This window comes from Bactrocera dorsalis, chromosome 2, assembly GCF_023373825.1.
Source record: "Bactrocera dorsalis isolate Fly_Bdor chromosome 2, ASM2337382v1, whole genome shotgun sequence".
Lineage (NCBI taxonomy): Eukaryota > Metazoa > Arthropoda > Insecta > Diptera > Tephritidae > Bactrocera > Bactrocera dorsalis.
Genome location: NC_064304.1, coordinates 95,440,660 through 95,466,108, shown reverse-complemented (window position 1 = coordinate 95,466,108; position 25,449 = coordinate 95,440,660). Strand labels below are relative to the sequence as shown.

General features: G+C 34.7%; 2 protein-coding genes and 1 non-coding gene across 7 annotated transcripts; 2 read left to right on the top strand and 1 right to left on the bottom strand.

Moving 5' to 3' along the window:
- Positions 1-32: 32 nt before the first annotated feature.
- Positions 33-9,205, bottom strand: LOC105230962 (single-stranded DNA-binding protein 3). Of its 3 annotated transcripts, XM_049449790.1 has the most exons (3): positions 8,349-9,205; positions 6,105-6,285; positions 33-5,837 (listed from the first exon to the last, which is right to left on the bottom strand). In XM_049449790.1, exon 3 carries the CDS (start codon positions 4,795-4,797, stop codon positions 3,472-3,474), a length of 1,326 nt encoding a protein of 441 aa, XP_049305747.1. In that variant the 5' UTR covers positions 4,798-5,837; positions 6,105-6,285; positions 8,349-9,205; the 3' UTR covers positions 33-3,471. The 3 variants fall into 3 exon arrangements, with proteins under 3 accessions (XP_049305747.1, XP_011210322.1, XP_049305748.1); XM_011212020.2 differs by lacking the exon at positions 6,105-6,285; XM_049449791.1 differs by lacking the exon at positions 6,105-6,285 and having other exon boundaries at positions 8,880-9,205.
- A 612-nt stretch (positions 9,206-9,817) lies between these two features.
- Positions 9,818-25,074, top strand: LOC105230961 (hexosaminidase D). 3 transcript variants are annotated; one of them, XM_049449788.1, is made up of 8 exons: positions 9,818-10,148; positions 22,205-22,348; positions 22,401-22,961; positions 23,019-23,162; positions 23,240-23,937; positions 23,990-24,190; positions 24,244-24,571; positions 24,632-25,074. In XM_049449788.1, the coding sequence occupies exons 2-8, from the start codon at positions 22,205-22,207 to the stop codon at positions 24,854-24,856; spliced, it is 2,301 nt and encodes a 766-aa protein (XP_049305745.1). In that variant the 5' UTR covers positions 9,818-10,148; the 3' UTR covers positions 24,857-25,074. The 3 variants fall into 3 exon arrangements, with proteins under 3 accessions (XP_049305745.1, XP_019847533.2, XP_049305746.1); XM_019991974.3 differs by having other exon boundaries at positions 9,828-10,148; positions 24,262-24,571; XM_049449789.1 differs by lacking the exon at positions 9,818-10,148 and adding an exon at positions 12,522-12,770.
- A 281-nt stretch (positions 25,075-25,355) lies between these two features.
- Trnag-ucc (transfer RNA glycine (anticodon UCC)) lies at positions 25,356-25,427 on the top strand. Its single transcript has one exon. It is a non-coding gene; the product is annotated as a tRNA-Gly (tRNA).
- The last annotated feature ends 22 nt before the right edge of the window (positions 25,428-25,449 follow it).

Genomic DNA, 25,449 nt, shown 5'->3' with positions numbered 1-25,449 from the left:
CTAACTATACACATAATAAAACAAAATTATGCTCCTTTTTACTTTTTACAAATACTTTTGTTTTAAAACTTTATTCATCATTTTCACGTTTTTATAGTTTTTATGTTTTTCATGTGTTATGCTATTATGCCATTTGCAAATTGTATATAATTAACACTAAAAATACTTATTTTAAACATATTTGCATAATTCACCACCACATTTCAATAATTCGTTTTTACTCATAATTTATTGTTAATTGTTCTTTTTTTTAATATTTGCAACTGCGGTTTTATTTATCGTTTCATGCATACAAACTGCATCAAAATTCATATACTCATCACGAAATATTACCACGATGATCACATTCATCATCGTCGATTACAATGACATTAATCGCATAAAAGTGTGCATTCATTGTACATTCCTTCTTTCACACAATTTTGTCATATGCAAATTTTTATTTTATATATGAATATATAGGTATTTTATTTTTTATCTTAAGCTTATAATATAAAATTTAGAAATTAATATTTTCATTATTTTGCATTTGTCGAAAACTATTTTTAGTGGTTTTCGTATTAAATATTTGTTGAAATATGCATCTACAAATTAATTTTCAGATACTAATAAAATTTCAATCAACTTTACCTTTATAAATACAAAATGTGTATATGTATTTCAAAAGTGATGCAGTTAATGAAAGGCTCTTTTTAATACCATTGTAATGCATGTGTTTTGATTTATCTGTTTTGATTTTTAAAATAAAATTAATACATCAAATAGGACTAACCCTAATTTTTGGGATATGAAAAATCATTAAAATTAAGACTAAACCGCTCTAAGGACACAGAAGTAATAAAAAAAAGAAACGCGATGAAAATACTACATACATACATGTAAGAACAATGATCAATAATCCATGTATAAATATTGTACAGTACATGCCTACATAATAGATATTCATATTTCATTACTTACACTGTACTTATTAACTAATTTATTCAACCATTTTTTGTTTTTAAGTGTTTTTCGCTTTTTATATTTTTTTTTTATATTTTATTTATTCTTTGCTTTCCCTTCTGCTAATGATAACTATAAAGACTTTTAAGTTGTAATGTGCTATCTTTTGAAATAATTATTTTTTTTTATATATATAAGTAAATATTTTATTTAATTACATATGCTGTGTATATAATTTGAATTTTTGTACAATAATGCGTTATATATTGGTATATATACACATGCAGCATATATGTATATTTATCGCTATATAAGCATAGTTATAGAAATATTTGTATATTTATGTCTACATATGTATGTACGTTTATATGGGATGATTCTATTTTCCCCTCAGACGCATAAAATCACTCTCAATACTAAATCTGCATTTACGCGTATATAATATAGCATTTGAATAGATATAAACATATATTTTACATATTTTATATGCGAACCAAAGAAAAATTTTTGTCTAATTGCATATTTTTCGGTGGCACACCACCACTATTGATAGCACTTGTAAGACCTTTTGTGACACCTTCAACAGTAAAATATTTCAAATTACGCTGAATAATGTATCAATATATAGTCATAACTATGATTCTGAAAACAAATTTATTAAAAGCACGTGATGTTTTGTCATGAATGCACTACTTTAAAATTGATTGAAATTTATATATTTAAAATTATTGCAACTCTTCAGAATCTGGAATATTGAGCTTAATAAATAAAGACATATAAAATAAAGAATGGAACCTTGTATATTTCGTTTCTCCGCCGAAAATCCATATTTCATTTGAAGTAAAATAGGGGACTATTTTTATTTTAAAAATGTACAAATCAACCAGCAAAATTACTGTTTCTACTTCAAAACTTTGGCGGCATTTTTTCTAAACTAAATAAATTATTTTCAATGAAAGCGAAAAAATAGAACATATTTAAACAATATGATTATTCCTACCACACTTATTAAATTATGCCTATATGTTCATATGAAAACCATTTCAAATTGTACAAATTACTACCAAAAAAGATTAAACTAAAAATTTACCTTGGGTGTACAATTGTGCCCAATTAATTTTAATATGTGCTGAGCACTAGTTTTGCTTTATAAAAGCTTGATTATTTTATTGAACGAAAAGAAAATAATTGTATTACTATTTCAGAAGAAATTATTCGCAGCATTACATTCAATTTGTGCAATTTCGATATTTGTTAGGTGGTGTCCACACTTATCTCCTCTTTCGACGTTTGATCACTTCTTATATACTTAATGCAACCGAAAAAAGAGACTTTATAAAATTCGAGTGCTGCTTCTGACAAATAATTGTTATACACCTTTTATTTATATATATTTTACATATTCCATATTTTAGTATATTATACACGTATATTTATGGGTGAGCGGTTTATGCAGCATCTACAACTGTAATGCTGCATTTACCGCGTTTACACTAAATACTATTACATATGCACGTTTTTTTCATTAAAGTATTTCCTCATAGGTGCAATCTTTTAATAGCTATAAGTTTTTATATTTTAACATATCTGCGTTTAGCATTTAGTAATATGAAGTCGTTTATGTTAAATATTATACAGTTTAAGTTCGCTTTAATAAGTACCATATTATTTTAGGATTAACAATTATTGGTAAATGTTTGTATATTTTTTTACAAAAAAAAAAACATGTCTTTACTGATCTTTTTCTATTCATGTTATTTTATATTTGCTTCATGCTTAGCAATGAATCAAAGATAGGGATGTAGGATTCTTGTTGCATATTTGTATAATTTCGATATCTCGACCATCTAAATTCCATATTCGAAATGAATTATCTTTTATTTGATTTGTAAAATCGACTGTGCACGGTGTCTATTGATATATTTAATTGCGCTTTTATTTTGTACAATCTTAATACTTTCTGCAAATTTTTCAAAGTAAAAGTTACTCGAAGATCAAGTTGGGTAGCTTTTTTTTAATATTTATCCGCGTTATTGGCGCGTTGTCTGCGAAAGAAAACAGACCCATCAATTAAAGATCCCGGATAAATTACATTTCTTGGGCATTATCTTAACTGTTCTTTTTTACGGTCGGTCTCATTTCCAACCTGATAATTTTTAAAGACATGCAATCTGAATTTGGATTATTTATAAACTGTTATTGATAATTGAACAGTGTGTTTTACTCATAACTGTATATATATATGTATATCAATTTTTATGATCTTTCTCTTTCTGATGTTAATGGTAATCGAAAATTATTTCTTTAAAAATTAAGTTCCTTATGGAAATGCGGCGTTAATGCGGGGGGACTACTATTGTTGGCATTGTTGATGAGATTGTTGTTGCCACTAGTGTTGCTAATGTTACTGGTGCTAAGATTTTGAGAAACGGCTGCAGCTTGACCGCTCAGTATATTTGCTCCTAAAGCTGCCGCCGCTGCAGCTACTGCCGCTGTCGTGTGCGTCGTGGCCGGGTTGCTACTATGTTGTTATTGCATAAAATAGTCCGGGTGTTCCGAATCTTTTTCAAACCTTTTGGCCTCTTCATGCATACTTTCCTTTATTTTTAGTATAGCTGCTGATTCATTTTGATCATTTTCCCCTGGACCGCCGAATCCTCCCAAATTGTAATCTCCCATTCCACTTCCAGAATCTTCACGAGGCGTTCCCGGACCTCCATTTGCTGGCGAATTTTTCATGCCATCTAATCCGGTACCATCTCCACCGCCACCATTAAGTACAGGACCCATTGAATTAGGTCCCCCGCCCATAGGACCCATACCACCCGGACCTCCTCCACCGCCATCGGGTCCACCACCCATTGGAAATTCAGGTTTCATTATCGAGTACATATTATCGCCTGGACCGCCTGGACCAGCTTGGGTATTATCTTGGGGTGATGGCATAATCGGCGTTCCTGGACCAGGTGGTCCATTCGAACCAGGTCCAGGGCCATAGTTCCCTGGCGAAGATGATGAATAAGCGTTCATTGGTGCTGTAGCGTTTGGTTGCCACTGTGGCGGTCGTCCACCCGCTCCCATACCCATACCAGGTGGCATTCCACCCGGTCCTGGAGCAGGGCCTCGCATGCCTCCAGGCCCACCGTACCCCATAGGACCCATTCCACCTGGTCCACGAGGAGGATTCATACGCGGATTCATTGGACCCATACCTCCAGGTCTCGTTGGATCCATACTATTCGGCATCATGGGTTGACCAGGAGGACCGTTAAATTCATTGCCCATGCCCTGCATACGTACACCAGGACGAGGTCCTCCAGGATATCGCGGACCGCCCATAAATGGCGGTTGACCCGGCATCATTTGTGATGGTGGTGGTTGGGGACTCGACGCATGAGTCGGTGGTGAGGGTCGCATTGTAGAATTTGGAAAAAAATTAGGACCCATTGGACCACCTGGCCCCATCGGACCTTCACTACCTGGTGGCATTTGACCCAGTGGACTAGGAGCTGGACCACCAGCACTATGCGGTCCTCCGGGACCAATTCCATTTACTCCGTAACCGGAACTAACAAAACCATAGTCATGGAAGGCCTTGGCTTCTGATGAATGGTCACATTGATCTCGCCGTTCTGGCGCGGCGCAGTAGAGATCCCAAAACACGCACCACCATGTGTGTAGGAACCCAGGTGGCTCACCTAACGTAATGTTTTTCTCCCACCGAATTTCCGATAAAAATGTTTGAGCTGCTTTCTGGGCGCCAACGTGTAACAGGTATTCATAAACATATAGTGCCAATTTTTCACGTGCCTGTGCATCTGATGGCACTGACGATGTCTTCGCCTTTCCATACATTCTCTGTTGTGATGTGTTGCGCGGTTTTTTCTTACTTTCAACTCTTGTTTAGTGTTTTTGGATCAGTTAGTCACTTTATCTAATCTTATAAATATAGTCGGATTTCTATAAGAGCCTTGTTTTTTCCTCGCAGTGGTTAAAAATTTAAAACACTGCTTACCGGTATTCGACTCTTTAATTTCCAACTTTAGTGTGTCTTAGATTATATATCTCTCTATATATAGATATATATTATTTTTCACTTTTTTCACTATTGCATATAATATTCTTAATCTGTTTCCATTTACTTTTTTCTATTTCTTTAAGTTTTGAGGCCACCGTACAAATTTAATAGGCGCTCGCCGCCACTGCGAAGTTCACGCAGTCATTCTCTTTTCTTTTTTGACTTTCAGCATATTTAATGTACTTTCTGTTGTATCAGTTGCTTTCGTGGGTAATTTGTGCGTTTCGCTGGTCCTCCTGTATTCGTGTTTTTGCTTTCTGTAGTCACATTTGCTTCTTCTTCCACAATACCATGTCAGTAAATCCAATACTGTTGCTGATGTTACTATTACTGGTATTAATATGATTTCTTTTTGACTTCTTTCTATGCTCCGCACAAACTATATTTTATATTAGCTTATTTTTTTGATTTTACTATTATTCGCAAAAACACATATCGAAATGAACTTTTTACAATCAAAATGCTCGTTCCTCGTCTTATGCAAAATTTAGTTCATGTTTGCCATGCTTGCTTCTCCTTTTTACCGTTTTTTCTTTATTTTGTATGCTTTTGTTGGTACTTCTGCCGCTTCTTCTGCTTTTCCAACCACTTCACTAAATAAACGTCGTTGCGCTAATAATTGTGTTCGTGTACGTTTGAATCTGTGAAACAGCAGTCGTCGTCGTCGCAGTCGTTGATACACTCGTGCACAATTATTATAAATGTTGCTGTGGCTGCGCTGCTACCGTTGCCGCTATTGTACCTATGCTGTTTTTGTATTGTTGCCTCTGCTGCTGATACGTTCAAAATACAAATAACACAGAAACCAGCACACAACCTGAAACACATAGCCAAAAAAGAAAAAGGGGATAGTAAGTAAAAAATAAAAATCAAAATCGAAATGTAAAAACAGTATAATGAAGGAATTGACAAACTGTTCAGCATGCGATGACGGCGAAGTTAGTGATGATGATTATGATGACGATGCCGCCGTCGCATACTATTGTAGCAGAATGAGAAACTACAATAAAAGAGCGCATGACATAGGAACGTGAAGGGGCGGAGGATGAGACAACGCAAGGTGCGTTTACGCTACCCGTTGTACCTTCATCGCGATCAACAAACACTTCGCCATGCCAAACGGGCGCAAAAACCATGAGGACAAGTAGAAGGTGGCGAGAATCCGAGGACTTGCGCTTACGTTGATGCTAACGCCGCCATAATAAAGCTGAAGCTGCAGCCTTCTGTCGTATGCGCGAATCCGAGACTTGATGAGCAGATTTGCACTTGAAGAGTAATCGATTTTCGTTTTATTACTAAAGATGCGCTTCGATGCACTACCACAGTTGCAATCGCAATTCAGGCAAATTTAATGTGTTCGCTAACAAATGTTACTTTGCCGTTTTCTATGCACATAAACATGTGTGTTTGGCATATTTATGTACGCATGTACATTTATGCAAGTAAAAACAATAAAGCTTATAAAACATTAAATTAGCTGTACTAGATTGCCTAAAGAAGCAACACCAGCTTCATACTGTGATACCAAATCTGTTTATAATTGTAAACTAATATTTCAAGAATGGCATTAAGGAGGATTTTGAAAAATTCGATTTTTTTCATATATTTAAAGTTTAGACCCTTAAGAACATATCCTCCAAAGGATTTTTAAAAATTAAAATTATTTTAAGAGCTACAGTTACTTTAGTGACGTAGTACCTAGCCCGGTAGGTAGGTAGACTCACTTTTTTAAACGCTTTTTTCTCGAAACTATTTTTTTCCACACGGTACCGGTATTATCTCAAGTTCTATACAACCGATTTACTTGAAATTTTGTGTGAACCTTCTTTATATAATCCTTAATCCTTTGTTTTTAATATTTAAAAAAAATTCAGGAATTTCAAAAAAAAAAAAAGCGTAAAAAATGATTTTTATTTTCAGGTAGTCGCCATTTTTCAAAATTTTTTTTTTCGTGTTCCCTTAAACGTTTAAAAAATTCCTTTTTTTTTAAATAATTTTAAAACCTACGTATGTCCGCATGTACGTTTTTGGCGCGGACTTGTGGCAATGTGGTAAATAAAATTGGCTTAATTTATTATTTTATACCAACCTACATAAATAGCACAATCGGTCTACAAATCGGAAATATTATCAAAATAAAGAACTGATTACCTGCAAACGAAAATTCTAATGATTCATTAAAAAGGGAAGAAATTCACTTGATCCGTTTGATTGAAATTTAATTACTTGTATATAAATGTTGATTTAAATAAGCTTGAAACTGATTGAAATTGATTCAAACACTAATAATTTACTAGTTTCAAGTATATAATCTGCCAGCGAATTCTCATTGCCACCTTCTGTACAACGAGCCGTTGTAACGTTTCTGATAAATTAAACAAAATCCATACAATTTGTATTAATAATATTTTTGGTAGGAAAGTAGGGTGAATGCGTGTAAAACAAGGCTCATTTTTACGAAACAGATAAAATATATTTATAAAAAATAACTGCACATTAATAGTATGATATTTGAAGAATTTTGTGTTAAGTTTTCATGGACAAATATTAACAAATACGCTAATGGCAGCAAATACTTTAAAGCGTTTGGAAAGAGTGCATAGGTTTAGCGGTGTCCCTCATATATTGGTGCTGGATCGTCCGTAATATTAAAAAATACGCCAATGGCAGCAATTATCCTGAACGTTTGCTCGATCGTCCGAAATCAAAATATCAAGGTTCATTCGTCGGATAATAACCATTCTCAGGAAACCCCCGATTTGAAATTAAATTAATTTAGACCAAACATTTTTGATATAAATTGCATTAATTGAAAATAATCAAAAAAAATTTAATAAATATAAAAATAAAATCCTACCTCCCCCTTAAATTTAGTTAACTATCATTAAAATGTGTATATTTACATTGAACTCGGTAATATTTAACAATGAGAATTATAAGTGGACTGTTATGGACCAGGGGGCGTGCTATCTAAGTGCTATATTTTGAAGAGTTCGTATCCCAACTGTAACAGTAAAATTTCCATTAACTCTAATTTTTAGAAAATAAAGAGTTAAAAACATTTCCTTTTGCAATATTTATTTCTGATTTGTGAAATCTCTAACTTCCATTCCAGCTGTTCAATGGTAATGATGATCAAATCATAAGTTGTAATAAATTAATAGGATTTCCAGCTAAATGCATGGATATATATATATAAACACATACGTAAGAGAAAAGCAAAACAATAAAGGTCTTAAGACATGCTTAAATTGAAGCGATATTTTATCACGTTACATTGTTGATGTTACGTTTCCACCTATCAAGAAACCTTTTGCTATACACTTACTATTTGCCTTTGCACAACACCACTGGAAATATACACACCGAATCTGGCTGCTGTACCCAGATTTTTAATGTTTCACGTTTGCTTTATGCTACAAGTTCGTTTTTACGTGATAAAACTGTGTGTGAGAGGATCCACTAGCTTTCGGTAATTTGATGTTTCTTTTCCTTAATACACTTTGTTGCTTCTTCTTTCTGTTTTAATTACTACTTTAGATTTTATGTATTTTCCAATACTCAAAAATTTTATTCAATACACTTTTACGGTTTTATCTTTTTATGAAGTTTGTTTTTCTTTGAATAAATTATATTTAATCAAAACTTTATAACACTACTTTTAAATTAATTGTATTTCTTATATTTTACGCTGCTCTTTATTCACACACGTACGCCGACCAAACATTTTGTCGTCGTCGCCGACTTTGCAATCAACACTGTCGACGTCTCTGCCGAAATGTCATTTTTGTTGCTGTCTTCTTGTTGTTTGTGTGTTCACTGTTTCTGTTTTTTCTTCTTTTCGATTTTTCGCAATCACCTTTCTCTCACTCTAGCTGCTGTCTCTGTCACCGCTTCTTTCTTAAATCGCCTCTTCTTCTTTACTTCTATCGTTATTGCTCTATTTCCATAAAATTCTATTCGCTTTACTTGAAAATTTTCCCATAGATTTTCACAAGTAATTTTCAGATACAATTGCATCTTCGTTCACTTCCATTTTAAGCTCAAATTGCTGTATTACTATTCGAATTTTATTAATTATAATTTAATACAAAATATTACGTTTTTCACCGTCAAAAACTAATAAATTCAATTCCAACTTCTCATTACAAGTGTGTCTCGCGTTATTAAATGGCTATTATATACTGCAATACGACACACATATACAGAGTTGCCAATATAAGATAATTCCTAATGCATTGTGTTGATACCCCTATAATGCGTTGTATAACTATTCAAATATTTAACATTCATATGTATGTATATACAGTTTACTTTTTAAAAAATTTAGAATCTGCATAGATTCCTGTATCAATTTTGAAAAACTAATTACAGCGTTTTAGAAGGTCTACTGTTAAAACCCTGTGCTAATATACTACATTCAAAGATGGGCTTTTATAAATTTAAATTAATAAAAATCTTATGCCAGGTTTTAAAGATGTTCATAAATGGAAACACATTCATGTATGTCAAAAAATTTGGATACATCTGTTAATAAAAGCACTTTAACGTTACTTTTAGTCCAATTACGTATAATAAAATAGTAGTTACTCTCAACTCTCATATACATAAAGACTTCAAAGTTGTGTAGCATTTTAGAATTAAATACTCTAATAAGAAACTTTATCGTGCAAAAATTTTTTTGAATGATAAGTATTATGATAATTACGCCATTTATAATTTTCATCAGAAACTTTTGGCAACTCAGTTTGTTTTGGCAATAAAGTTTTATCGTAGCACCAGGCACCGTTTCCTTTACATTTCAATAGGAGCTATATGCCTCCCCTCTTTGTATATAGGTGTCATCTCCCTCTAACTCTTATTATTCTGAGCAGTTCACACTTTAATTACAATTTCATCCTTTTCATCCATTTTTGATGCAAGATACTCCGTTTTGCTTTTTAGATGCTCCCGGTGCTTTTATTTATTCGTCCAAATAATAAATATTCTGTTCCCTCCTTCGAGTTTATGGTTTTGCGAACTTCTCTCCTTCTTACTTGAGAGTGTTTTTCTCACGCTCTCTCATAACAAGTGCTGCATTTTTGATAGTTTGTTTTAGTCATTAATTTCATGTGCGGTGTTTTCTTAGGTGAGTGGTTTTATTTCAAATCAAAACTAATATTAACCAATGAAATTAATTATGTTAATCTCCTTGTAAGCATGTATTGCACAATAATAAAAATGTACATGAAATAGTTTCGCATAAAATCAATAAAATCAAAATATGTCTGAGGCCACAATTTAAAAGCTCTGTTGCAGGGTTGTCGAGTAATATTTACAAAATAAATATACATATAAATAGCCGGCAGAATAATTACCAGTGCAATGCATGAAGTTAAAGATTTGTCTTAAGAAAAAAACTTCAAAAGCAAAGCGTTTACAAGTATTTCACAGATGTCATAAATGTTTGGTATCAAATATTTTGTTAGAAATCAAATATTTATTCAATATTATTAAGATTGCATCAAATCTTCCTTAAAATCATTACGTGCGGTTTTATTGCTCACAACTGTTTGAAAAAATTTTCAAAAAATCGGAGCTTCCAATAAAAGTAAAATATGGAATAGAAACTTTGTTCCATGCCTTTAGCTCTTTCATGAGTTATATGCTCTTTTTTATAAAGAGAAGCGGAAATTGAGAACTTAATGGTCCATTCATAGACAACTTTCCTCGCTTTGCTTGACAATTCATCTTTATGAACAAAGCAGAAGGTTTGCCAAAATGGACGCTTTGATTTCAGTGTTTATCTCTAATAAAATTGCCGACCTTTGCTTAGCAAAGCGTAAACAGATGAGAGTTCACGAACATTTTGCTTTCGGTTCGATATGAACGTACTCATACAAAAGCCTTATTCGAATTTTTCTGCCAAAGCAAATGTCTTGTCCGAGTATACCATTTAACTCGTGGTGAAAAAGGCCTTATGCATGGTGCGTTGAACATACCTGTGAAGTATCTGCCACTAAGCGGTCAAAAGTTCAAAGTAAATGTGCCCTAAATCATGTATCAAACATTGATAGTTGACTGGATCAGTTAGGTTAGGTTTATCAACTGGAACAACAAATTAGAATCCTGCAAAAAAAAAAAAAAAAATATTTCTATGGAGAGATATGTAACTGATGATCAAGATCACTAAAAAAGTGTAAAATAATAAAAAAATAAAATGAAACATTTAAAATTTCACAATTTTTGGTGCAATATTTTATATTTTAATAATTGACAGTTAACAAGTTTAATTCACTCTGTAAAATAAAATATAAAAAACAAAAAAACACCTCTTGAAGCTAGTCGGTAAAGGTATAATAATTTCAAAGTTTAGTGGCTTTGATTCCGGGTCTGTTCCAGTTTCTTAGACCACGTTACTTTGACTACTAACGGGTGATTTTTTTGAGGTTAGGATTTTCATGCATTAGTATTTGACAGATCACGTGGGATTTCAGACATGGTGTCAAAGAGAAAGATGCTCAGTATGCTTTGACATTTCATCATGAATAGACTTACTAACGAGCAACGCTTGCAAATCATTGAATTTTATTACCAAAATCAGTGTTCGGTTCGAAATGTGTTTATCGACAAATTTGGTTCAGCGATGAGGCTCATTTCTGGTTGAATGGCTACGTAAATAAGCAAAATTGCCGCATTTGGGGTGAAGAGCAACCAGAAGCCGTTCAAGAACTGCCCATGCATCCCGAAAAATGCACTGTTTGGTGTGGTTTGTACGCTGGTGGAATCATTGGACCGTATTTTTTCAAAGATGCTGTTGGACGCAACGTTACGGTGAATGGCGATCGCTATCGTTCGATGCTAACAAACTTTTTGTTGCCAAAAATGGAAGAACTGAACTTGGTTGACATGTGGTTTCAACAAGATGGCGCTACATGCCACACAGCTCGCGATTCTATGGCCATTTTGAGGGAAAACTTCGGACAACAATTCATCTCAAGAAATGGACCCGTAAGTTGGCCACCAAGATCATGCGATTTAACGCCTTTAGACTATTTTTTGTGGGGCTACGTCAAGTCTAAAGTCTACAGAAATAAGCCAGCAACTATTCCAGCTTTGGAAGACAACATTTCCGAAGAAATTCGGGCTACTTTCCGAATGGACCACCTAAGACGCAGCCGCGGTCAACATTTAAATGAAATTATCTTCAAAAAGTAAATGTCATGAACCAATCTAACGTTTCAAATAAAGAACCGATGAGATTTTGCAAATTTTATGCGTTTTTTTTAAAAAAAAAAGTTATCAAGCTCTTAAAAAATCACCCTATACTATGAATGATCAGTATTAATCTTTAGTTTTAAATTTAAACTTCCAGTATAATTCTTCAAATATGGAATTATCCGATACAGTGAAATTAATTACCCGTTTAGTATTGTGCCTTACGTAAAAAGCAACACTGTTTATTCAATGCTGCTACTTCTCTGCTTTTAAAGGGAAGTGTGATGCTGGTTGTTATGCTGTTAGTGGACCTGCAAATTGGTATCAATCAGTTAACAGCGAAGTTGGTAGGCGGAAACTTGTGACGGTGTTCAGTTTTTGTCCGTGAATTCATACATACATGTTTGTTTTCAGAAGAAGTATGTTTGCACTCGTAATTATGTTTTAATAATAATGAAATACAATAATCGGCGCTTAAAAATGTGATAATTTAAAGCAAAATTCTTAGTGAAAGACAAATAATACGTCAACGGATGCACTTCAATAAATAACGGTAAACAAAGCTTTTGTGGCACTTATAATATAAAAATATACTTAGATGTGTGTTGGAACCAATTTATATACTTATTTGTTTAATTTAATGCTTATTTGGTGTATTTTTTGTGACGACAAAGTTAAAAATTTTCGTGAAGAAGTATCAAACAAGAAAAAAAAACGTTAACAAGGACTGCACTATAATAATATAATGTAACTATAATACCCTTCCCAGGTGCTTTTTCATAACATAACAATCTTGAGTTTGATTGGTAAATATATGTGCTATAGTAGTCTGATCTGAACAATATGTTCGGAAATTGTAAAAAAAAAACCAATTTCGTAAAGATAACTTGTCAAATTAAAAGTTTTTCCATACAAGATATAATGGTTATTTGATATAAGCGGTTCCGACAAATGAGCAGCTTCTTGGTAAGAAAAATACCAGGTCGATATCTCAAAAACTGTGGAACTTGTTCGCGTATATACAGACGGACAGACAGACAGACTTTATATTTAAGTTTTGAACACTAAAAAATCTCATGTAAAACGTTCATAAGATTTGTATAAAAACTCTTTTATATTCGTTAATTTTGCTCCAATTGAATTGGCAGTGTATTTCTTAAATATTATATATTCAACTAAAACTAAACTACCATATAAAAAAAATAAAATTTGTTTCCTCAATTAAATGTGTACTGAATAATCTTGAAAACTAAAAGTCTGTGAATTTTCCTTGAAAAGTTACACACTGTTCAATTGTATATTACACATCCCGCAAGTATTATAAGAAAGTAAAGAGAGAGAGCCGCTAACAACGCAGTGATAGTCTAAATTTCCCTTCAAACCGAGTATGAATATGTATATATGTTATCTCTGATTAAAAAATACAATTTTAACAAAATACTTTTGTAATTTTTACCATAAAATCTAAATAAAACTAAGGTCTATTGAAATGAATACTGATGTGAGATTAGGTGTCTGGAGCTTGGAACACTTTATCAAAAATTCTAATCTCATTCAATATTTCGTAGAATTAAAAGAATAGCAGTTGCAATATGTTAAATGATTTCGCTAATAATGGAATATATGAAGACGTCGTTGACAGTGGTGTAGTCAATATTGTTGTACACCAGGGCGTATGCTATACCTATTTATAAATATTTCAATGACACCGCTACTTCCTTTAGTCTATATGTATATATCACACTAGAAGATCTAGTCCTTACAATGTCATTAAGTCGAAAAAAATCAAAAATTGACAAAATGACGGGGTTAAAAAAATATAGTTTTATACAAAATTTTTAGTCGTTTTTGGGCTGCCAAAATTCAATTTTATATATTAGGTATGGTATTTTTAAAGGTATAACTTATCAAAATATGAAAAAAATAATTTTATTTTAATTTCGTATTAGGTATGCTGCTTAAAGATTTTGCAAGCAATCGTAAAGGAAACCCTTGGGAGAGTCTAAAAATGTATTTAAGTAAAAAATAACTAATAGGGAAATTCTACTGATGAGCTGATAGATAAACCAACCCATGGAAAATCCATGTTGAAAGTCACGAAATTCAAATTGTTATAGAAAATACGAATAAAGAAGACAATCGTTGCATATACAAATTATATGCAAATCATAAATTGTCACTTTAACAAACTGGCGCACAAATTGGCAATCGTCTTGTTGTTGGGAGGAGAATAAACGCTTTACAGTCATATAAATCATGATTTTGTAGGTCAACACTGCATTTTGCAGCAGTTTTCAAATGCAGAAGCTTTTCTTTCCACAACTAGGTCATAAATAAAAGACAACAAGGGGAGAATATTGGCGAGAAAACTGTAGGAATATATTCCTCTTTTTTTCAGCTCTTGGACGGGGAAAATTGTTCCTCGCTACTTTTTAAAAGCGACAAAAAATTCTTTAAAATCAAATAATACATAGTAATTTTTAATAATAATATTATATTAGTTAAAGAATACTAAAAATGTGTAAGTTAAATTTGACTTTTAACTGTAAATATATTATATACTATATGTAGTATAGTTTACCTAGTATTTAACCATGTGATAAATATAATAAGTAATAAATGTGGTCCAATATGATTATTCTCAAACGAAATTATAATCATAATTCAATTAATTACTTTTAAGTGTTTTCAGCGGTAATTATAACAACAACGTTGCAAATTTGCGAGTGACCGAAATTTCGAATGCGAGAGACACGTGAAAACTGAAAAAGTAAAGGTAAAGGTGGTTGATGCCACACGTGCTACGTCATGGAAAACAGCATCTACTCTCCGCATTCTGTCCTAATAGTATGTAAAAAGCAAGTAGCAGTGTGATGGCGTTGCTTACGAATGTGGGCGAACATGCACGTAAGCGAAGCGTAGACCGAACGGATGTTCTGTGTACTACAGTTCCGCACTTTTGTGGCGGGCAAGTGTGGTTGATTCAGTTAGTAAATTTTTAAGTGACTCCCCTCCTTACGCTTCTAACTATTAATACAATCTTTTACACATATGCTCCATTAGACTTATCCTTTGGGCTTATTTTAAAATTCTACATCATTTCGTCTGCAGGCACTAGCGTAGAACGTAAATGAGCTGCATAACTTTATTTACCTTTTTTGTTCATAAAGTCACACGAATCATTGCGTCATAAAATTTAACATAATATAACATCACGATTAATTAATTTTTAAATAATTAATGAACGCATGAGACACAATCATACTACCCATAATTTCATTCCCGCATCAAAAGTCGCCGAAAAATCGAAAAAACATAAAAAAGAAGTACTATGGAAAGGCTAAGTTCGCGTGTAACCGAACATTTCATGTTCTTGGAACTTGCCAGGACTAAAGACTGGGAAACATAACCCTCAAATCAGATCATTTTTAGTTATAAGATGGTACATCTCAGAGGCACTTTTCGTGCAAAGTTTTATCTTGATACATTTCTTAGTGTTTGATTTTCATAAAGGAAAGTGAAAAAGTCAGTTGGAATTAAAAATTGTGTTATATGGGAAGTAGGCGTGGTTGTCTTATTTTGTCCATTTTTACACTGTAAAGTAGGAATGTGGAAAGAATGCAAATTCGGTTGGATTTTCACCTAAAAATGGTCGGCAAAATGCCTATCGTCTTATTTTGTCACTCGATCATATAAAGACCGCTCGTACTATCTCGGGCGCAAAATTTATTGATTTATCACGCTTTTAGTAGTTATATGAGGAATGAGCGAGATTATAATCCGATTTCATTCATTTTTACATTGTTAGTAGGGGTGCTTAAAGGATATGTCTTGACTAAATCTAGTTATTGCATCTTTAGTGGTTTAGGAGATGTGTGCATTAAACCTTTTAGAGGCCCGGGTCACGCCCATCTAAGAACTCCTTTTTTTGTTTGTCAAGAAACACCTGTATCAAGTCGAAATCTCAATTCTTACTCAAGTTATCGCTTGCGCAGACGGACAGATAGACAGTCACCGGGACTTCAACTTGCCTCTTCATTCTCATAGTTTATTTATATCACCCTATATTTATCTCGATTAATTTGAGGTAATACAAACAACCTTTAGGTGAACAAAGCTTTGTAGCAACATGTTTCTGGTCTCTGTATTAATATACTCTTGATTAATACCGAGACGTATCTTACAAACGGTATAAAAATTAGACTTTAAATTCGTATATTTCAATAACTTCTCGAAAAGAATTTCCCTTGAAATTTCAGTGATTGCTGCGATTTTTATTTATGGAACTTCTTTACAATAAAATATGACTATGGCCGAAAAGTAAGACTTTAATTTATATTTTCCGCGGAAACCCTTTCGTCGATTTTTTTTAGGTTGGTATGACGGTTAGTGACATCTATGCCAAATGTCACATTAAAATAATCTTCAATGTATAGTATACGCTTGTCTTTCTAAAGTACATAAAGTGCATTCGGCGATTTTTTATGTTGAGTGAAATTATTCCACAAAGAAGTTTCATTAAATGTTATGTGCGAAATTAAATGTCCGGTGCCGAAATGTTCAGAATAATGGAAAAGGCCTTCGGTGGCCTTCTTCTGTTTGTCGAGGGCAAGTTTTTTTGATTGGTACAAATAATTCAAAGAAGGTCGAGAACGCGTTGACGAAGAACCACGTACGGGATGGCCCTCAAGATCAACGGATGATAAATTTGTCGATAAAATAAATGACTTGATGCTTGAGAATCGACGATTAACAGTCAGAGATCTTACTGGAATCGTTGGAATATTGGAAGGATCAGTGAAAACCATTTTGAAAGCTCATTTGTGTCTAAGAAAAGTGAAAGCACGATTGGTTTCAAAATCACTAAATATTTTCGAAAAACAGCATTGGGTTAATTTCTGTGAAACAATGCTTTCCTACCAACAGGATATCATGAAACGTATTATCACTGGCGGATGAGTCTTGCATCTATGCTTACGACCCGAAAACGGATGATCAATTGGTCGAATATCGTGGCAAAGGTGAGCCGAAGTTGAAAAAACCTCGTCAAAGCACCACCTGATACTGCATTGATTCTTCGTGAGTTTTTGGCCAAATTTTTTACCAATATCGGGCGCAACCACCGTATTCGCCGAAATGTAGCTCCGTGTGACTTCTGGCTATTCAGCAAACTCAAACGACTGCTCCGGGGAATCTGTCTTGAGCCAATTGAAGACATTAAGCGTGAATCGATTTGCGCATTACAGAAATTCACTTTAGCACTTGTTTTGTGGTCAGGGGGATTACTTTGAGGGGTACGACATGGATTTTTAAGAATAAATTAAGAATTTTTAAATTATAAACAAAGTCTTACTGTCTTAATTTTTTTTCTGCTTTTGATATACCCGTGTACGTATGCCTCTACATGTGCTTATATATTATATGTTATGTCCTGTTATGGACAAAATGTTAGGAATGTGATATAAAGAAATGTCTTGACATGACTGCCCATAATATAGCTCCGATTCGGCAAAAAAAATAGCACCACACTACTTAGTTGACAAAGATTACTTATACGCATTGTTGTACCATAACTCGTATGTACAATTGCAAAACTGTCATGAGCGTAATGGAGATGTGTTGAGCTAGGGATACTATGAATGAAAGTCTTACAAATCAATGTTACATTTTTATTATGTTACCTCGCAACGAATAGTGACTTGCAAACCTTTAATACGGATACATATAGACTATTGTATTCAATAAACATACATCTGTACCAAACTCACTTGACAGCTGCAGAGTTGGCAACTCAATCAGACGACAAGGCACCAGTAGGCGCGGTAACTTAAGACATACTATAAGTACAGCAAATCAGGTCTGATTTGGATTGTTGTAATATTTATTATTATTATGTTTGTAAAGCCGACTTTGTATTCTTATTGGGGCAGTTTACTGCAACAAAATTAATATTCTGTTCAATTCCTAAATCAAGCGTGCAAGAACTTTACTCCGTCCAGCAATAAGATGGAATATCAGGTAATTTTCCAACTGAGTTGCTCAATGCAATACACTACCAAACGAGAAATTTCTGATAAAGAGCCACCAAAGTTTCCCAGTATGAACGCAGTTTAAATACCTTAAATTTTGCATTCGTTATTATAGTGGCTGTTTATTGGAGCGTGTTGATGCAGCAGCTTAAAACCTGTACGCGGATTATCTGTTTGCTCGGCTAAATGGATTTGACATAAACAATCAGTTTCAATTGAGAGTGACATTTGCTCGCTCGCGTTGTACACGTTTTACTTTGTGCTCGTTCCATTATAACAAATTTGCGAGGATTCAATTGCATACGAATTTATATATGTCCTATTCATTATCCAACTGAACGTTACTGACGTGAAATGGTTATGGTATACCCTCCAGGAAGCTGCAATTATTTCAAGTGTCAAATAAATGAATTTCATTCTTTGGACAGATGTAGTGCTTTCTTCTCTGCTTTTTATTTTCATTAGGGTTAGCTTTCATTTTTATTGGACAGCAAAACGTTCTGTATAAGAAATTCCTTTTAGAAGGTTTGAAGGTAGTCATTTTACTATAGTAATACTTCAATGTTGTCACTTCATTTTGCTTCTATATTTTTTTCAAAGGCCCAGCTTTTGGCTTAGAAGTATTCCCATTTATTCGCCAAAGAATATACGCCCCTTTTACTTATGAAAAAATTCTTTATTCTTTGTTGCAACAATTTGTGCGACTAAAGACGAAGTGCATTTACCACTCATTATACACGTTTCCAGCGCATAAAATGATAAAAGTACACAAGAATCTACAGCCTAACGTAACTTTTCAAACATGGATGTACGGAATGCGATGGTGTCGGTTCACATTTCATGCATCGCGTTGTGATGATGACATGTACACATAAACATACTTGTGAGTGCATTATGGTGCTATACACACATTTTATTAACCATGTGATGACGGCAGCCATCGTCTTTATATAGGAATGTGGCACTGTGGTTTTACATTGGTAACAGGCGCTGCAACAACAAGCATCCGCCGTTGCCTCTGCTCCACATCAGGGGCAAAGTAAACAATGGTGAAAGCCACCCAGGCCATTCGTCATCATCTCAACATTTACTCAAAAACCTCGCAAGCATATGCACATGCTTTTATGCAGATCTAACGGGTGTCCCAAAATTAACACAAGATTAGAATTAAATAGAGAGTTTTTAGTCTTTTGATTGTTAATTTTTTTTATTAAATTATAAAGTACAGGGTTATTTATGTATGTCGGGCAAATGGCCCCCACGGCTTTGCATACATATACTCGCTCGTTTGTCGGTAGTTTCCATGACTATTCTGCATAATTGTGGCTGAATTTAATTTCTTCACTTCTTTCTCCAATTTAAAGAAAGTAGAACTAACGGAGCAGTTGTTATAAATTTTCCTATGCTGGAGATAGGATAATCATATTTCGGGACACGTCGATCAGCCTCAACCCATATGTAGGCGGAATTTATCGATCATTGTGCCGAAGATACCTTCTTTGCCCACGCTGACGTTAAAGTCGCCAAGGACGACGACGCGGGGCGTGTGCGCAAATCAACAATATGTTGAGGAACTTCGCTTTGTTGCGCATTGTGGCTAGACTTTCTTCCACCGGGGGTAAATGCTCGGACTCGGCGTCGGAGTCTCTCTCCCACCACGAATCCCACACCGCATTTGCGCTACTTTATATAGCCACTTTAGTAAATATCTCAGTCCTTGTCCCGCCATCGCACTTCTTGGACGGCGGTTCTTCAGCGGTCTTGGTCCTGGGCAGCAGTACCTTACCAATTAAGGGAACGGAGATTTCAGGTGCATGCCCTTAAATCGTAATTCTTAATACGTTTGCAGTGATCTTCATAAAAAGGGCGTCTCTCATCCGATGCTGGTGTGACCTTATTCATTGGGGGTATATTTTTCGTGGCGGGTTCCAAATCTAGTACATAGCCCTGAGGACGGATGCCGCCTCACTTTAGCTCGACTTCAAACGAATGTGTTTAGGCCACCCAGAGTATACTTGGTCTAAGACCGGAAGTCGTGAATTGCTTAAAAAGAAATCTAGTGGCGTTAAATTAAATTCACACCAAACAGTGACGTTGTGGATGCATTTCGAACTGCAGCCGCCAAGTTTTAATTAGTTTCTTGAAATTATTCAGTAATGAAGACACGTTGTTCTATCGTGGAACGCTCCATTTTTAACTAAGTCTAAACTGTCAGCTGGCGATTTGTTTTTTTTGTTTTTAGGTTGACAACACTTTACTACACGCATACATCTCTACGCACCCCTTAGATATGCCTGTGTATAATTAGGGTAGCCAAATAAGGTATTCAATTATATTTTCGTGATGTTTGTCAAGTACAATTTCTTTAACTTTTTCTACAAACTCTTCGTGTCGGAAGCAAACAGCTCATTGATATATGGAGATCAAACTTCACGCAAACTTAAAAAAGATTCTGCCAGAATATCAAAACAAAAATTTTATCAATTCGGTTTGTGCCCGCAATTTAAATGGACCAGTTCGAGTCAAATTTGATCAAATGGTATATGTGTGTGTATTTTTTGTGAAAGAAAGCATTTCAGACTGTAATCACTAAGTAATAATAAAACTTGCAGTTGTGAAAAATTTACGATTTGAGGAGTTTCTCTGTAGCGAATTATGTTCTCTACAGTATATATTGATGATATCTTAAACATGCCGTGAATTCTTCCAATATATAAAGCTGTATATTATCCGCTATGGAAAAATTATCTTTTTACTGAATTTTTACTAAAATTTCTAGTAAATGACCTCCCTAATGTAGAGGCATATATTCATTACATAGCGCCGCCAGATATATTTAAACAAAACACTAAGCTCAAGTGGTTTCATCTGACGCGCTGAATATACAGTAGTATAAATTGGCAAGAGCTTCAAGGTAATGAAACTAAGTACCTTGAGTCTGTTGTAGAATTGTGCAGCCGTTAAAAATTATAAACTTACATGTAGCAGGGAATAACTATGCTCATCACACGAAATATGTACATATAATAAGAACTTATTTATATTTACATATGTATATTTCTGGTTTGCCACCGAAACAGCTTGAACTGAGTTACTTGAAGTCTATAAACCAACAAACCAATGTAATTTCAGTTTTTGAGGAAGATACATCATTTTTATAAATAGGTGTGTTTCATGAACGTGCGATTCGTTCTTATCGAACAATACTCTACACCTACACGTCTACTATATTTTGCCATTTTGCTGGAGCTAGAACTCCACGCTTTTTGTCGACTAGCTGCACGAATTTGTCTTTCTTTACATATGGACATACATACTACTACATAAATATACATGTATATATGTACATACATCTAGTATGTAGGTATATAGTTTCCAGTGCTCACAAGCTTTACAGACCCTTGAGGCTACTTGTTGGCCTCAATGCCGTGTTGGGGCAGGTTCTTTTTAACATGCTTTATAAAACGCAGCTTCCTGCGGCTGCTTGTGGCAGCAGCTACCACTTGTGAGGGGAAACAGAGCGAACACCAGTACCTCATTTGGTACTTTCGGTAGCCTAAAACTGCACCGCGAGGTAAACAACTGTACCGAGCACACAGAGACATAAAAAAGCGGTAATAAGGCTATTAAGCGCGAAAATAAACCAAGTTAAACCCTTATAAATATGATTATTGAGCTGGGTGTAGTCAAGGTCGTTAAGCTGGCAGAGGATTTATTTAGTTTGTACAAGTAGGAAGCAATTACGTAAACAAATTAACTACTTGTAGTTAGGCATTTACATATGTATGTATATACAACACTATTTTCTCTAAAAAATACCGAAATGAGCAAATATTAAATAATACAAAACCGAATGTATTTAAACTCTTGCAAGAATTTAGAAATAAGTTATGCAAAAGCTAATTTAGATAATATATAGTAAATATATAACATATATTTGTACATATTATATTCCTAGATGCAATCCAATTGCCTTATTTTGCTCTGGCGTCGTAAACTCAGTGGCATTCTAATCGTTTCCAGTCTAGTGCTGTTTGCCCTTTGGACTTGGGTATTTTTCATTTATAACAGCAGAGATGTTCAAATAGATGGTGAAATTAATGTTAGATTGCTGATATCGTTTAAAACCTCAGTTAATATTTAACTTTGTTTAGCATCTTATACAAACCGATAATCCACAAAAGCACGTATATTTTCTGCAAAAATTAATCTCGCAAGCAAATCGTATTCTACGCTATCAACAAAAGCAGCAGAACACTTCGTCTAGTGTCAATCACAAGTTGCTGCAAGCACGCCGCCCAACCGGTGGCATACCTGTGCCAGCAGCAGCGCATACCGGCAAAAACTCCGGCATAGTTCGCTTCGTCAAACCAACTAAAAGTCCGCCTTCAATTGGCCTGCTCGAGACCACAGACCAACCACTTTTATTCGGATCGCGTCACAAAAAAATTGCCTTGTTTGGTGCCAACTATCTTTTCGAAGACGAACGTCTTAAAATACTTGAGAACCAGCAACGTGTGCGTAACGCCGGTATGGCGGAGATCCAGAACAGCATGGACTATGAACGCCTGCTTACATCAGCTGAGCGACAGACACAATATGAGCATGAATTGTTACGATTGGGCGTGCCAACTATCGCGGGCATCGGACCGAGTGGACCTCGCCCACCTAATGAGCGCCTCGTGCATCTAGATTTGAAGGGTGCGCCGCCAAAGGTTTACCTTTCTCCAAATAAAAACGTAGAAGTGCATTACACATGCTTGTTGTTTTAGCTTTCTTTTTTAAAACGACTGTTGCCGTTGCTGAAAACATTAGGTGCTACTGGACTGCTAATTGAGTACGAAGATATGTTTCCGTACACTGGAATTTTACAAGCACTACCAGCTAAAAATGCTTATAAGGTGGAAGAATTGAAGGTGATTTACAATTCTTCAACGTATTTGTTTATGTGTTGGTAAGTGGAGTATCTTGATTGTTATTTTTTAAATTAAAGGACTTTCTGACAAGCGTTGTACTGCATGGCTTATCTATTATGCCTCTGGTACAAACATTTGGACACATTGAGTTCGCCTTGAAACTGCAAGAATTCGAAAACTTGCGTGAAATACCCGAAATCCCGCAATCTTTATGCCCAAGTCAAGATGATTCTATCATATTTATACAGAATATGTTGACTCAAATTATAGAGTTTCATCTAAGTATAGCCGATGCGGTCATGAACAGTAACAGTACATCAGCTGGTGGAGCATCACTACACTCCACCGCGTTTACACATATCCATATTGGCTGTGATGAGGTGTTGCGTATGGGCGAGTGTATTCGATGTCGACAACATAGCCGCCACGAAATTTTTCTTACCCACGTCACCACTATTTCCAATTTCGTAAGAACACGTTGGCCTCAACTTCAGGTGGTTATCTGGGATGATATGCTACGCGACATGATGCTAAGCGAAATGCAGCATGCTCACATTGGTAGCTACGTCGAGCCGATGGTTTGGGTATATGCCAATGATATTTACAGATTCATTCAGCCTCAATTATGGGACATGTACGCAAAAGTGTTTCCGACTATTTGGACGGCATCTGCTTTTAAAGGCGCATTTGGTGAGAGTTTAATGATACCACCACTGCAACGTCATTTAGAAAATAATATGAGATGGTTAGCTGTCATAGCGAAAGAGAGTGGACGGTAAACGTGAAATATTTTTTATGTAAAACTTTTTTATGTTTGTTGTGTATAGTTTCTCCAAAGGCATACGCGGTCTAGCATTAACAGGATGGCAGCGTTACGACCACTTTGCAGTGTTGTGCGAATTGTTTCCAGTCGGTATACCCAGCTTAATCACCTCGCTGTCTACTGTATCGAAAGGTTATTTCGTTACAAATCCGAAGGAGAACGATATATTGCGCGTACTGGAGTGTGCGTTCCATCCGGATAGTCGGTGGGTAAAATTAAGATATGCTATAATTATTTTTGTTCTTATTTTCAATGAAGTTTACGTTTAAATTTTAGGCGGTCTGGACATCCGTGGATAGAGCTCCACCCGAACTCACACCATAGTCAGCTATTCTCCGCGTGTTCATATCCTGGCAGCATGGTCTATAAGTTTGCGTTGCGTCTATTTGAAAAGTTATCGGAGTTGCAGAATTATTTGTTGCATACACAGGACCGTAGTGCCTGGATGTCCGAATATAACGTGCGTCATAATTTCTCCTCGCACTCACGTGTATACGATGTGACTCACAATACTCCGCTCTACATTAATGAGTTAAGTGCCATGGCTAGAGAAGCATACGAGGTTATGTTTGATGTGTTTGATGAGGTATACAAAGTTGAAATGAAAATATGTACATGTTTTATATACAGTTCTCGCATTCCTTAGTACACCGTCGTCGAATTTGTTGAGCAAAATATTTATCCAATGATTGCCAGCTTGCAACGACAGTTGTTGGAAGGACAGAGATTGTTACAGCGACGCGTATGGCCACAACGTCCCCTTCCTTTTAGCGCTGAACTGGCTCAACTAAATTTGATTCCTGCTAATTTAATGAATGCAGACAAGATTTGCTCTAATGATATCAGCTGCGATAATGCGTCACTGCAATAGCTTTATATATCATTCATAAGCGCCTCAACAATTATATTGTATAAAGATTCTAGGAGTCATATTTTATCTTACCTAAAACACTTTTTCTAAATATTTCCATTCAATGTTCAATGAACAATCACTGTTAACATTTTCCAAAATGCTTTGTAATAGTATTGTACAAATGCATTTAATTAAAAAATAATATTTTACTTAATAAAAAAATATAAAAAATTGTACCGAAGACTTTTACTTTTTCACTCGCCACGAGAAGTTGTATTTTCTCGTTATTCCTTAAAATCTAGCTTTACTCTGGCGTGTCTAATTCTACATCCAAATTTACGTACAACAAAAAAATTAATTACATATTTTTAAATTAAAAATATTTTTTGTAATTATTTTTCTTATTTTTGTAATAGTAATTTTTCTCACGAGGTATTTTTCAGGTTTTGGTGGAATTATTTTCATATGGATAGGAACGTTGCTGTTTAATGGAACATTTGACACTGGTGGGTAAGACGCGTCGGTGGTGTAATGGTTAGCATAGTTGCCTTCCAAGCAGTTGATCCGGGTTCGATTCCCGGCCGACGCACACTTTTTTTCCTGTAGTAGTT